The sequence below is a fragment of the Bactrocera dorsalis genome, chromosome 1 (assembly GCF_023373825.1).
Source record: "Bactrocera dorsalis isolate Fly_Bdor chromosome 1, ASM2337382v1, whole genome shotgun sequence".
In the NCBI taxonomy this organism is placed as follows: domain Eukaryota; kingdom Metazoa; phylum Arthropoda; class Insecta; order Diptera; family Tephritidae; genus Bactrocera; species Bactrocera dorsalis.
In genome coordinates, this window is record NC_064303.1 from 107,714,341 (window position 1) to 107,727,674 (window position 13,334).

The 13,334-nt window shown below is 38.0% G+C and overlaps 1 protein-coding gene across 2 annotated transcripts in view; it reads left to right on the forward strand.

Moving 5' to 3' along the window:
• Positions 1-9,235, forward strand: part of LOC105222389 (uncharacterized) — a 43,407-nt gene extending 34,172 nt beyond the window's left edge. Inside the window, exons 1-4 of one of the 2 annotated variants that reach the window (XM_019989024.3) lie at positions 4,286-4,426; positions 4,620-4,772; positions 5,694-5,816; positions 8,852-9,234. In XM_019989024.3, the coding sequence (XP_019844583.2) occupies positions 4,633-4,772; positions 5,694-5,816; positions 8,852-8,996 (408 nt within the window). In that variant the 5' untranslated portion in view covers positions 4,286-4,426; positions 4,620-4,632 and the 3' untranslated portion in view covers positions 8,997-9,234. Of the gene's footprint in view, positions 1-4,285; positions 4,427-4,619; positions 4,773-5,693; positions 5,817-8,851 lie in introns of those variants that run through there. The other variant, XM_029548720.2, reaches the window with a different exon arrangement.
• Positions 9,236-13,334: the final 4,099 nt, after the last annotated feature.

Consider the following 13,334-nt stretch of genomic DNA (forward strand, 5'->3'; position numbering starts at 1 on the left):
CTCCTAGGCTAGAAGAAGAAGTAAGAGAAACAGGTGATAAAATACATTACAACCATTAACTCGTGAGCTTTACTAAACCTCTTTGATTTGACTGGGTTAACAAGAGAGGGCAGAATAGACCACAGGTCGGAGAATATTCCTCAAATTTGTATCTGTCTATTTTTAAAGTTAATTTACTCTCTAATTGGATCCTACATTTAATTAGCATATATATCCAATGTCAGATATAGAATCATCTTCATTGCAATGACAACCGAAGTGCCTTAAATCAAACCATTATTACAAACCACTACCATAACCTAAAGCAAATGTTACAACACAACCTCACTTTCGTTATAATATGTAAACAAATACACCACGGTATCATAGTAACAGCCAACGTTATCTAAATTAATACAGTTAATTTACATATGTATGCAAGTATTGTACTCGTAAGCATAAAAGCCGTTGCGAGCTTAATGAGCATTTGCGCCGACAATTTCAAGGAGTCACGGAAATGCATAACTTCCAACTCATAACTAACACACTTACATATTTATTATGTAAACAGGTGTACATAGATGGAAGTCAACAACCACCCACTGAAGAGCCCACACACACATAAACTAAAACGCTCGTAACTAAGCGAGCAAAGAACTTAAGCAGCCAGTAGCCATGGCAGCTTCACTCTATAGTCCTTAACAACATGTTACCATTCATGAAGATTATGATAAATTTATACGATAAATGAAACAACAAAGCATACATAACAGGACTTTTAAGTGAATATGGGTTTATGGGACAAAACGGGTTTCTTTAATAAATATTTTTGGAAGGTACCGCCATAAAAAGCTGAACAATTTAGTGTATTTGTTCATACGGAAAGCGGAAAGGTTGCATAAATACCGCTGCTTTGTAAACCTGCATGCATATGTATATATGTATAGTTTTAGGCGCACGAAAATGTTCAAGCTCCCACCACTTAAGCAGCTGACAATAATATGTTTGCGCGCATAAATTGTTTTAAAGCGCCAATGGCAGCGTGTCAGTATGTGCTTGGCAAAGTAAATTACCGGCAAATATGTGCCAGCCAAGTCGACAAGTAAAAACTCACGCCAAAAAGTATACTTCCAGCACATATTTGTTACCCACACTACTACTTCATTTGATATAAGTATATACACTTATAAAGTGTACATGAGCGCAAAATAACGGCAATCATCAATAATCTTAAAGACAACACGCCAGCTGATGCCAGTTGCCTGGTCGACAACCCATGTAGGCCTCAACTTCGCTACGCTGGCAAAGTTCAAGATACTCCGTCGACATAGTGTGGCATTGATAGGCTGCCTGGTTGGTTGGCTAGCTGTCGCTGAACGCTGATTGCTTTGAACGTTTAGCCCGTGCACATGGGGGCAGTATGTCAACTTGGCTGGACGACATAAATGATAGCATGCTAGCTTGTACCGTCAGTGCGCTTGTTAGTCCGCTTGCCGGCTTTCCTGTGCTCTCCTACCACTTCCACCACTTCGCATGCACACTTCCGTTGTCGATTTTACATTTTTATCACTTGCAATAAGTTTTGGCAGCTGTTGGCACTTGTCCGTCGGTGTTCACTCGTTCACCAGGCCAGTCATCGATAAGCATTGTTGGAGCTGAGGCTTCGCTCCGCCTTGCATGTTTTGCACGAAAAGTTTTCATTTGCAATTTATGTTTTAAATTGGCGCGCATTTATATTAGAAAAGCATTTATGCTACGATGTTCTTATTCTTTGTTATTTTTTTTTTATCCAAAACTATTTTTGGACCAACGCCAGCTGTGCACCAATGGCCATTAGATGCGCGTCATTGACCGATACACCCTTTGCCCATGCAACTTCCTGCTATACTTTAGACAACTCCTTTCAACTGCTCCTTCGCTCGCTTATCAGCATATTTGACCTTTTCTAGCCCTCACTCACGCTACTTTTTGCTTTCCTCCTCTCTTCGTTTGGGTTGAAATGGCATCATTACACCATAATGACTTATCGATTCGTTCACTGAGCGTTCGCCATAAATTATTGGCCAAACATACTGCTCTGTAACAGTTTAACAATGCCGAAATCCCAGTTGTGGCGCAACTGCGCTGCACAAAAATTGAACTTCATTTTATTGTTCTTCGCTGTTTGACCCTTTTTCATTTGCGCGTCAAATATTTTATTTTTTGTTCTGTGCGTTTATTCGTCCCCTTAATGTTAAACAAATGCGCTAAAATAAATCGAAACAAAATTGGCTGCCTTGGTGATGTATAAGGAATCGCACGTAATATATAGCGGTGCTGTTTAGGGTTGCCAAATAGCAGGGTTTCGAATATATTTTCAAACATTTTTCATGAATGAATTACCTAATCTCAAAGGCCCTCTCACAAGTAGTTAAGGCAGTGAAGGTAATGAACTCCTTTAGCAGCTTCCAGTCGTAGATTTAAAGTACCAACAAACATCATTGTTTGGAGCCCAGTGTTAAAAACAATGTTTTTGGAATATATTTCGAAATTGGAATTGGTTTCAACAATTACTTAATAGTTTAAGAAATGACAACTTGATCGGTTTTTCGTGATCATGTTAAAATTGAAAACTGGTTTTATAACAGAACCTCAAGTAGTCATGCTGACGAATGGATGAGCTTAACTCGAATCGAACCGATCAAAATAAATATCGAAAAATATGAATACCGAAGGTCAGCGACTCCAACCAGAAACCAATATTTTAAAAGCATATCATCAAAATCAAGCTTTTCCTAAGCTTTCGCTAACCAGACATTCTCTATAACTCTATTCTCGATACCATCGCCGAACTTCAAATTTTATGTACATATAATTCTCCCATAATCTCTCTAGTTGGTTTCGAAAAAAATCGTTAGGGAACATTTTTATTGATTTACTATGAATTCATAACCATTACAGTTTATATTTATATTAAGTATTAAGGAGTCAAGTATAAATCGCATACAATATTAGGTACTTGACTTCTGGAGGTTCACCTAAAACAAGCTTAGCTCTACTTTAAGGTCGACAGAAATATTCGATATTTATACATCGCTCCAAAGATGTTTTAATTAATCTTTTCCAGAACATTTTTCTGTCCTATTATCCATTGAGATAGCGTGTATTAAATGCTTCCGGCGGATGCCTATATATCCCATTGCATCGAGCAATTCTATGAGGAAAAATATAAAAAATATCTTATAAATTTACTTTTTTGTGAGATATCATCATCATTTCTTGTACATCTCACTGAAACATCTTCTTCCTTTTTACTGGTGTAGATACCGCTTACGCTTATAGCCGAGTTTACAACAGCGAAGCTTGTTGTTTACTTTTCTTTGGGGCGTTTTTTACGTGGGAGGGTCCCCAACTCAGCGCACAAACCTGAGAAGGGATGGTTCGCCTTCTCACTTTGGCTCGCCTTTAAACGGACGTCCTTTGGCTGCCCAGAGAATACTTGGTCAAAGACCCGAATGGTGAGCTTCTACACATACTCGTAACTCCATCCTCCCACTGGTGCATAGGTCCTCAATAAAGCATTTCCATCTGCCCTTTTTTTGCTAGCCTCTTTAGTTCGCTCCACGATATTTCAAACGCAAGGCTATAATCAACGAAGACATGCTAGAAAGACGATTGCCATTCGTTTATTTAATCGGGCCAACGCATTAACGATTCGGGGGAAATTCTTTCTCAGAGATTAGTCAAATTTTGATTGGAAGTAAAAATTGGAAGATGGAGTGTCACCTTATGTACCGGGCACACTTAAAGAGTTTTAGCCTGGAGTATATCGTATGCTGTAGGCTTGTTGTTTTTAGGCCCGTTATTGCTGAAATGATTCCCTTCAGTTAATGCGGCGCTAAGCTTTTTCTGCGAAGCTCAAGTGTTGTGGCTTGGTCCCTAACTTGTTTTGACTCTCGGCGTCTCATCATGGACGTGCTTTGAAGTATTTCCGTTGTTGCTCTAAGCCGACCAGAGATTCGGCTTCGGATAGATGAATTGCTTGATGAGCTGCACCAAATTTCGTAGGTATTGTGAGATATGTAGCTCTTAATATAGTCTGACAGATCAAATTTTACGTCAAAGGAGCCGTTCTTTCTTAATTTTTTTCAATATCCGAAAGGATTTATTATGTCTTCTTCTGTATTCAACTTAAAACCACATAAAATCACAATATTTCGATTTTCCCCTCCTGTGCAATTACAGCCAATTGGCAACCCTTTTTATACCACTACTATTTACCTTCAAACACACACATGCTGGCGCACGTACGAGTGTGATACTTAGCCAATTTATTTGTTCAATACAAACAGTCGTCACCAACGAGCTGCACCATCCGATAAGGCAAATAACCAACAGGGCCGCGATATACCTTAGTGCAATCTCGAAATCAGAAAATCACAAGACAGTACACAAACAGAACGAGCAGGTGAAAAATTGCGAAGCCGCACAAGCCAAAGCAACGTGTTAGCAATCAAGTGAAATTGCAATTGCGCTTCGCATGTTGCATACACAACCGAGCAGCATGCCTTGCTCACAAAAGCAAAATACTATAGACGCTCATTATTTTTATTTGTATGGAGACTATATATTTATTTTTCTTGCTTTCCGTATCTTTGCAGTGCTTGAAACAACATGAAATTGGAATACGATACAAATCCGTTCAAGCGTCCGATGAATGCGCTACAAAAACAATGGTACCGCGTACTTATCGCCCGACGTGTTGGCTACGGGCCGCCGCGATCCTCGAGCAATGCCAACCAAACGCAAACGTAGTGAGTAGCAAATAGTGAATAACATACAAACATACTTACTTAAAAATAAGACAAGTGTTGGCAGAGTGGCGGAGAGCGGGTGAGCGTGAAGAGTGATAGAAAAAATTGCATTAAAAATAGGGAAAAAAGTGAAAAAATAATAAAGACACATTCAGTTGGCAAAGGCAGTGCATAGCTATGCAATGTGACAACAATTGCAGTCGAAGCAAAAACAACACATATCTACAATATCTATAGCTATACTTTTGAGCACTTCTTTTGCTTTCCGTTTGCCTACTTTGTTGTTGCCCAACCAGGAAGACAACGCAAAAGCGCAACAAATCTTTTTACAATTCGTCAGGAAATTGCATTTCCTTACTGCCTCGTTTGGCTTGATTTGATTTGCTTCCTCGCAACCGGCTTTCATGCATTCAATGCTCAGTACTGCTGCCCATCCTTAGCAGAGAGCTTGTGTGCGGTTTGCTGCCGGCGCTGATCCGTGTACTCCAGTAGTTAGCGCTCTTGTACGTGCAGTGCACACATCGTGTCGTAGTTGTAAATCCCTCAAGGGCTTCGAGCATGCACTCGTGCATACGCTCATAGAATCTTACATACACCAACTAGCAGTAGACACACACACACTCGTATATTAGTCATGTTACAGACTGCCTTTGCCTTTATGTTTATGTGGTTTTCATTTTATGTTCCTCTTCATTTTTTTTGTGGTTTACCTTGCTTGGCTCCACGTCTTACTCGTTCGTGTGTGCTCCGCAAATATTTTCATTTCATATTTCACATGATTGTCCTTTTATTCTCACTGCTGCACCTGTAATCCATCGATTGCATCTCAACAATTCAACTTCTTTCCGTTTGCCTGGCACTACCCCGCTCTCCGCTGCCGCCTCTCACCACGCTGTCGTGTCATATTTGTGCTGCGCGTAGTCAGCAAGTTTGCCAACGGCGCTACATGGACGCATTCCGTCGTTACAATGCACAGTTCCGCAAGGAAGTGCAGCAGCACGAATTCATGCAGCCGACTGCCATCGATGCGATGCGTGTTCACAGGTATGTTCCCCCGTATATTGGATAATTTTTACAATGTAGTTTGTTGTACACGAAGTGGATAGCACAAATGCAAATATAATATTATTTTTAGCATAAAAGTGTTACACGAGCGAGCAGTGAAGTAATAAGCTCAATGTAAACATAATTTTAGCCAAACTATTCTAAATTGCTGTATTGTTATTATATATTTTATTATAAATTTTTAAATTGCTTGTACAGTCATCTTAGTTACGCTTAGTCTGTCGTTTGCATCCTAAATGTAGGCATTACTTTACTGTTTGCGCTCACAAAACAGATACAAAACACTTAAAATTTTTGTTGCCTACAATTGGGCGCTAGAATATATATACATATAGCAAAGTCACACACCTTAAGTTGTATGCTAAATTTTAACAAAATTTCCTTTGCACATTCTCGAAAATTCGAACACAATATTTCCAATAAAAGGTATTTCCGCTTTTCTAAAAAAAACCACAACCATTTTGGAGTTTTGGTTGTCAGCATTACTAAAAGTAGTTTTTATTCAAGGATAACTCATATACAATATGTGCTTCAAAGCAATATGTGCAAATATTATATTTGGACTACAGCTAAATGCTTTGAAACTACTTTCAAAAGCTTACAGATTTTAATGAGTAACTTTACTGTGTGGAAAAACAATCGTCATTCTAAGTTTCATTGCATCATTTGTAGTGCATTTTGATATATTCTCCGTCAATCAAATATAAATTAATGAAGCAAATGTGAATATTCGACCTTTCTTAGTGCCCTCCTAAGCATAGGTTAGGTTACTTTGGTAGGCTCGTGAGCCACTACTTAAACTCGTTTTCGTTCTTAGTTATTGATGATGCCAGATGGAGTGTCTTTACGTAGTTCATGGGAAGTAATCATCCTTCAGGGTGCCAGCTCTTGACACGTATTTCAATAGTTTCTGTAACCTCACTATTGATTCCTCTTTTAGTATCTTATACCCTGTGGCTCCCAAACCTTTCAAGGCCTTGCTAGTGTGAGAAAAATGTACAAGATATATTTTCTGCAGTCATCACGATCTGACAGCTTCATTATGCAGGCGTGTAGCGCCACTAGACTTTGACCAGGTGTTATTCGAATCATGTTCTTATAGTCTCTTCCATCAACAGTGAGGGAACTTTGTGTATTTCTGATCTACCGCTTTGTACATGAATTTTGCAGTTTTGCAGCTCGCTATATCATTTCATCGAATTTTAACCTTCCTTGCCAAATACTTGTCCAGATAGTCGTAGAGACAAAGCGTGGGTTTTCCAATGTCGGTCATGTTATCGGATGACGGCCATAACCACTTTTAGCAATTTCGCCCACTATCTCATTGCCTTTTGACCTGTCACCCAGTAGAAGTGAAGTCGTTTATTCCTGGTTACCTTGTTGCCCTAGAGACTTCTGGCCGATATGTGAACCGAGATTACTGCCTTGATGGCTGCTTAGCTGTCCACGTTAATTAACTGTTGAATAACTAGCCCTTACTTGAAGTATACTGCAGTGGTCCAACAGCTTAAAAGGCTGCTTTAATCATATCCCCTCACCTACTCTTGGAGGACGGAGCCATCTGTAAAATTGTTTATGAGTTGCGCGCACAATTACCTTTAGGCCAACCATCTTTTTTATGTTTACTCTAAACCTTCTCAATTGAAAAGTGGAAGCATGTACCACTATTACTCACCGATATCTGGATGAAAGTTCTATATATAAAGTATCCGGTAGGCCAGTAGTCGCTGTGCATATTTTGTTCCTCGGTTTTCAGCGAAGAGATCTATAGGTAACAGGTTTAGCACTAGTTCAAAAGCCGTCTTTGGAATAGTTCTTAAAGCTCCCGTTATGTACAGCGCAACGAGCTTCTGAACCTTTTGCTTGGGCTTGTGGTAGTGCTCACTAAGCTGACTCGGCCATTTTTTCGAAAAATAAGTTGAGTAGTTGAGCCAATACGAAAATCCTCTTTATGAGTTCTAGTTGCTGTTTCTTGTTTGAAACTAATACTTTTCCGAGCTGAGAACCTATAGTTGACCGAAATAACATAAAAATTACTGTTTTATGGCTGCTTCAATCCGAAGGCCGTGAAAGTCGGCCAATCGCAATAATATCAGAAATTGTTTTCTTCTTCATGAGTTGGAAATGAAACTTTATAACTATTTGAAAAATATTAAAATAAGAATTACAAGAACTTTTTGTTTTTTAGCATTTCAAAGAGATCCATTCTAAAATTGTTTGTCGAGGAGCTGCATGTATAATTATACATATTTTTGTTTCAGTTTCGGTGAAAGTGTTGCTACATTGTTATACTTGAAAACGCAATCAAATGTTAAAAAAATGATTGGGAACTCCCGATTTGAATCTTTCATTGGCTGTTCGTCATCAATAGGAAAAAATTAACTGTTTTAAGTTCGAAATTTTTGAGTTGTAACGAAACGCATAATTCCAGAAAAATTGTACCCGCACACCTTCCAAATAGTCCACCCCGTCCTCCAAAAGTAAAGTATATCTAACTCCATACACACAAGCACTACGCATCCAAGCATCCACTAATTTAGTAGAATATTTTAAAACGTGGAGAAAGCTAGAAAACCGAAGCGATTTTACTTAGCTCGCTGCAACTTAACACCGTTGTTGAGTATTTATTTCACCTTTCGTTGACCGACTTGGCTTAATTCGCTTTTAACACCGAAATTGCAAAGCACACAAAAACATCGAAAAGGCTGCACGCGCCAAGAGCTAAGCACCAACAACAATAATAACAACCAACTAGAGCACAAATACTTGAACACCTGCTTTGTTTTTGTTGTTTTGTCAAGCAATTAACAATGTACATTTAACACTTTCGGAGCAACTACAGTTAGAATCTTTGATTAGCACCAGCACCGGCTACAACAACAATATAAGCACATAGAACAGTCTGATAAAGAGGAAACAACTGTAGCAGCATTTCAAAAATTTTTGACATATTTTAGTAGAAACGGCGGAGTAAAGTAAAACATTCTCGCATTTCGACGCTCTCTCGCCCACAGAACCTTCGCCATTACAACACTTTGGCCGCCCTTGCACTCGAAACGTGAAATAAATCTGACACTGGAACAATTGGAGAATGTTTTGAATGTCAAAGAAAGGTGGCGTTTGGAGGAGATACTCAAGCGTGAAACGAAGCGCAGATAAAGTGGCTACGGAGAGCAACGTGAGACAGGAAGAATGGGAGTAGAGAAGAAGCGGAGTTGGAATAAAAAGGGGAGAAATAAGTTGCAAATGAGGAAGATTCGAGAAATGTACTGGCTGGAGGGAGTGGATGACATATCAATGACTTGAAGAGCTGAAATGTTAAAATGAAAATTGTTTTGGCTAAAGGAAAAACAAAGAAAGGGCGGGTTCGGAAGTAACAAAAAGCAATAAGAATTACTTGCTTTCATATTTAATTAAAAATAGTGAAATTAATTGCTTATAAAGATATTGTGCATAAAGTATTCAAAACCTTTTTTTTTCAAAGTTTTACTCATCCGCTACATGTTAGGGACCCGAGCTGCCGAAAAAGTTGCACCTTTCGTGTTAGCTCAGCCTTCGTAGTTTGGATTGTGTGTTCGTTTAAGTAGAACTAGTTTGGCTGGGGACATCCCATTTAAAATATGGACCCATCTATTGCCTAATATTATTTAAAGTTAGGCGTTCTTAACTTCGAGTTAACAGTGAAGGAACCTTTACTGAATCTTATATCAATAAATGACAAGTATCGAAGTGTTTATATTTTTTGTACTAATTAAGTTAGCTCTCATATTTCTATAATTTTTTATCTTTGAAAGAGTTTTCACCAAATTCGTGAGAAAGAGAAGAGTCATTTGGCCCATTTCATTTCAGGCATAATTACCGTGGTTTGATGAAGACCACTGAGAAGTTAAGGTTCTTGTCGAACTTTTGCCTGGATTAACTGCTTAAAGTTCAAGAAAACGTTGATTAATCAGTTTTCGAGTTTTTAAATTATCGTAATATCAAATGTAACGATAAAAAATGGAAGATTTTTAATAAATATCTATGAACAAATATAATAATTATGACAAATAACATAATTAAAATTACTCTGTAAAAATAATTATTTTAAACCACCCACTGTGGTGAGTTTCTCTCTTTGAAATACAGTTTTGACTAATCTAATTCCAGAATCTTTTTATCTATTAAAATGATAACCAGCAGTTTTTGCAATAAAAATTCACACCACATACTGTGGTGAGTTTCCTTATTTAAGCATCTAATTTCACTGAATTTACGCTATTATTTACGCACCAATTTTTACAATTATAAATTACACCACACACTGTGGTGAGTTTTTTTTCCTGACTTTCTTCCTTGACTAAAGTAGCGCTATTATTTTTTATCTATTAAAAGGAAATAACCACCAGTTTTTACAATTATAATACACACCACCCACTGTGGTGAGTATCTTTTTTGACCTTTTTTTTGAATAAACTAACATTATTATTTCTTGTTTTCTATTAAAAATGAACAACCGCCAGTTTTATATTTAACACATTTTCAACTGTGGTGAGTTTCTGTTTTTGGTCTTCTCCTTCTAACACTAAAATTAGTTTTAGGTATTAAAACGAAATAGTCACCAGTTTTCATAATTATAATTCACACCACACACCGTGGTGAATTTCTTATTTTTAGCTAGAAAGTTTAGGTACAGCCATTAAGACTAATTCTAAAGCTTTTTTATCTATTATAAAGAGAAAAGAAGAAAATTTTGCAATCATAAATAACAGTATGTGGTGGTCGGTTTCTTCTTATAACTTATAATAAAAAAGTAACATTCAATTTTTTTAGCTAATCGAATCTAGAACATACATACATACTTAACCATTAATAAATTAAGAGGAGGAGAATTCGACAACAGTTGTTTTTAAACTCATAAATCTGATATCCTTTTCAACCACAGTCATTAACGCTCAGATACGGAGCAATCTACTACATCAGTACCGAAATCTAAAGTGCAATCGATAGCACTCAAAATCTTCATCAGTTACCATGCAGGCATGCGAGATTTTCCCTCTCTGCATTGAAATGTATCATATCATAGCCACAGCATGCAAGCGGGCAACAACAATACGTTACAATTTCTCCCCACACACACACGCTTCAGTTTACGCGCAACGCAGCGCGGAACGCCGCAGCAAATTGCAATGCGTGTGATTAAGCGCAAACGGCGAGGTCTCGACTGACTAACAAAACTGATGTATATGAGTAGTATTACTTAGTGGTGAGATGGGAGAGTGCAACCCAAGTGAAGTGCCAGTGAAAGCACTGTTTACTCGTAGTCAATGGGGCGGGGCTGACCGCTAGCGGCGCTTACTCGCATTGCAAATCACGGCCCAAAATATCGACAACTGACAAAATGTGTGAATTGAATTTTGAAAAAGATTTCCGTGGCACGTTTTGCAGCATATCATGAGCTGCCCGCGGTGTGGTAAGGAAATTCGAGCGGTTTGCATTGAACCACTGAGTTGCGAACGCGCCGTACAGACAATGAGGAGTTTGAGTTGAAATTGTTGAAAAGTTGATTACATCCATACACCGTTATACTTACCGTTACATACTGTTACATAAACAAACATACAAACATATATAAAAACAAATAAATAGGTATGAGCGCGAACGTGTTGTTTGCCGCTTGAAGTGCGGCAACGCGCTGCAACTTTGTCGGTTTGCGCGCTCATTTCTGTCTCAACCGCCGCGAGTTGGCTGCTTTTTTACGGTTAGCGCATTGCTTTCGTTCAGTCATTTTAGGTTTTTGCTTTGATGCGCCTTTGACTGGGAAGTTTTTGATTTGGTTTGGCTTGATTTGGTTTGCGCGTGTTGTTCACTGAGCACACACACACGCCCATATAGCTGCACATAGCGTCGAACAAATTCTCCTGCTTTATACGCCAAGCCACTTGCCTGGACTTGACTCTCATTGGCATTACGCTCACGTCTCGGATGTTTATGCCATTAGAGCGATAAGCTGCTGCTGTTCGCTGTCAGACGCGCACGCCTGCATAACAATTGCCAACACTTTGCTTCGGCCACTGCCGCCTCGCACTTCTTGCGCTGTCTTCCTCATCCTTATTGCCTGGCGTCGTCACGCGCTAACGACAAACGAACGAAATTTAGTTTTCTGGGGTTAAGTGGCGCTCACTATTTCGACGTTGATTTTGTTTTTATTATTATCGGTTGAATTTTAGCAATTGCGATTGTTGCTCACTTTAATTTAGGGGTTGCATGCAGTTGGAGCTGGTTATCTCCCTTACCTCGACGGTAAAGTGAAATTTTTACTTGATGGCTTGAGCAGGGAAACTCTGTATACATACCAATAATTCATTAACGACAACAAGATCGATCAATTTCGTTGTTAATTTTGCTTTATTCCTCGCAACATGGTTTGCATTCAAATTAGTTTCAGTTGTGTTTGGTGAGGTAAAAGCTTAATTGCTTGCTGAGATGTATGAAATTGGGAGAACAGCATCTTTTATATGGAGCTATTGATAGTATGGCCGTTGTTTTAATGCCATTAGGATGTTATTAACAGATTTCCATAAACGAGTGCTCTCACATCTAAAGCTGATTTTCAAGCCTGAAAGCTTTCAATTTTTTCACTTCAACGAGATATGCTGCTTTGCAAGCATAAACGCTTTTCTTTTTTCATTTAAATAAAAGCTTTAACACTTAAAGCTCTTTCACAAGTTTAAAAGCTACCAATTTCTTCACCTAAATGAAGCTTTCATCTCTTAAGCTCCTTCTCATGCTCAAAAACGTTTAATTTCTGCACTTTAATAAAAGCTTTCAAGGCTCCTTCTCGACTCTAAAAGCTTTCAATTTTTCACTTCAATGAAAGCTTTCACATCTAAAAGCTTTCACATATAAAGCTTTTTATCAAGCTTTATTTTTTTAATTTTTTCACATTAATAAAAGCTTTCACATTTAACACTCCTTTCCAAGAATAAAAGCTTTCGGGTTTTTCACTTAAAGTGAAAGTTTTCACATCTAAAGCTCCTTCTTAAGCTGAAGAGATTTTCATTCTTTCACTTTAATAAACTTCAAGCTTTCCCATTCAAAGCTCCTTTTAAACGCAAAAAGCTTTCAGTTTTTTTCACTTAATAGAAAGCTTTTGCGTGTAAAGCTCCTAATCAAGCTTAAAAATTTTTAATTTTTTCACTTAAATGAAAGTTTTCACAGCTAAAGCTCCTTCACAAGCTTAAAGGCTTTCAGCTTTTTTACTTAAATGAAATATTTCGCTAAAAAGCTCTTTCTCAACCTTGAGAATATTTCATTTTTTTACTTTTACACGTAAAGCTCGACCTTAAGCTTAAAAGCTTTCCGTTTCTTCACGTAAATGAAAGCAAAATTTACATCTAGTAGATGTCCCGTTCGTTTTAAAATTTTGAAGTCGACTCCGATGTTATGAAAAGATTATTCTTCGCTGAGAGAACTCCTAAAACATGAACAAAGTACTTTATCGCAATGAAAATACAA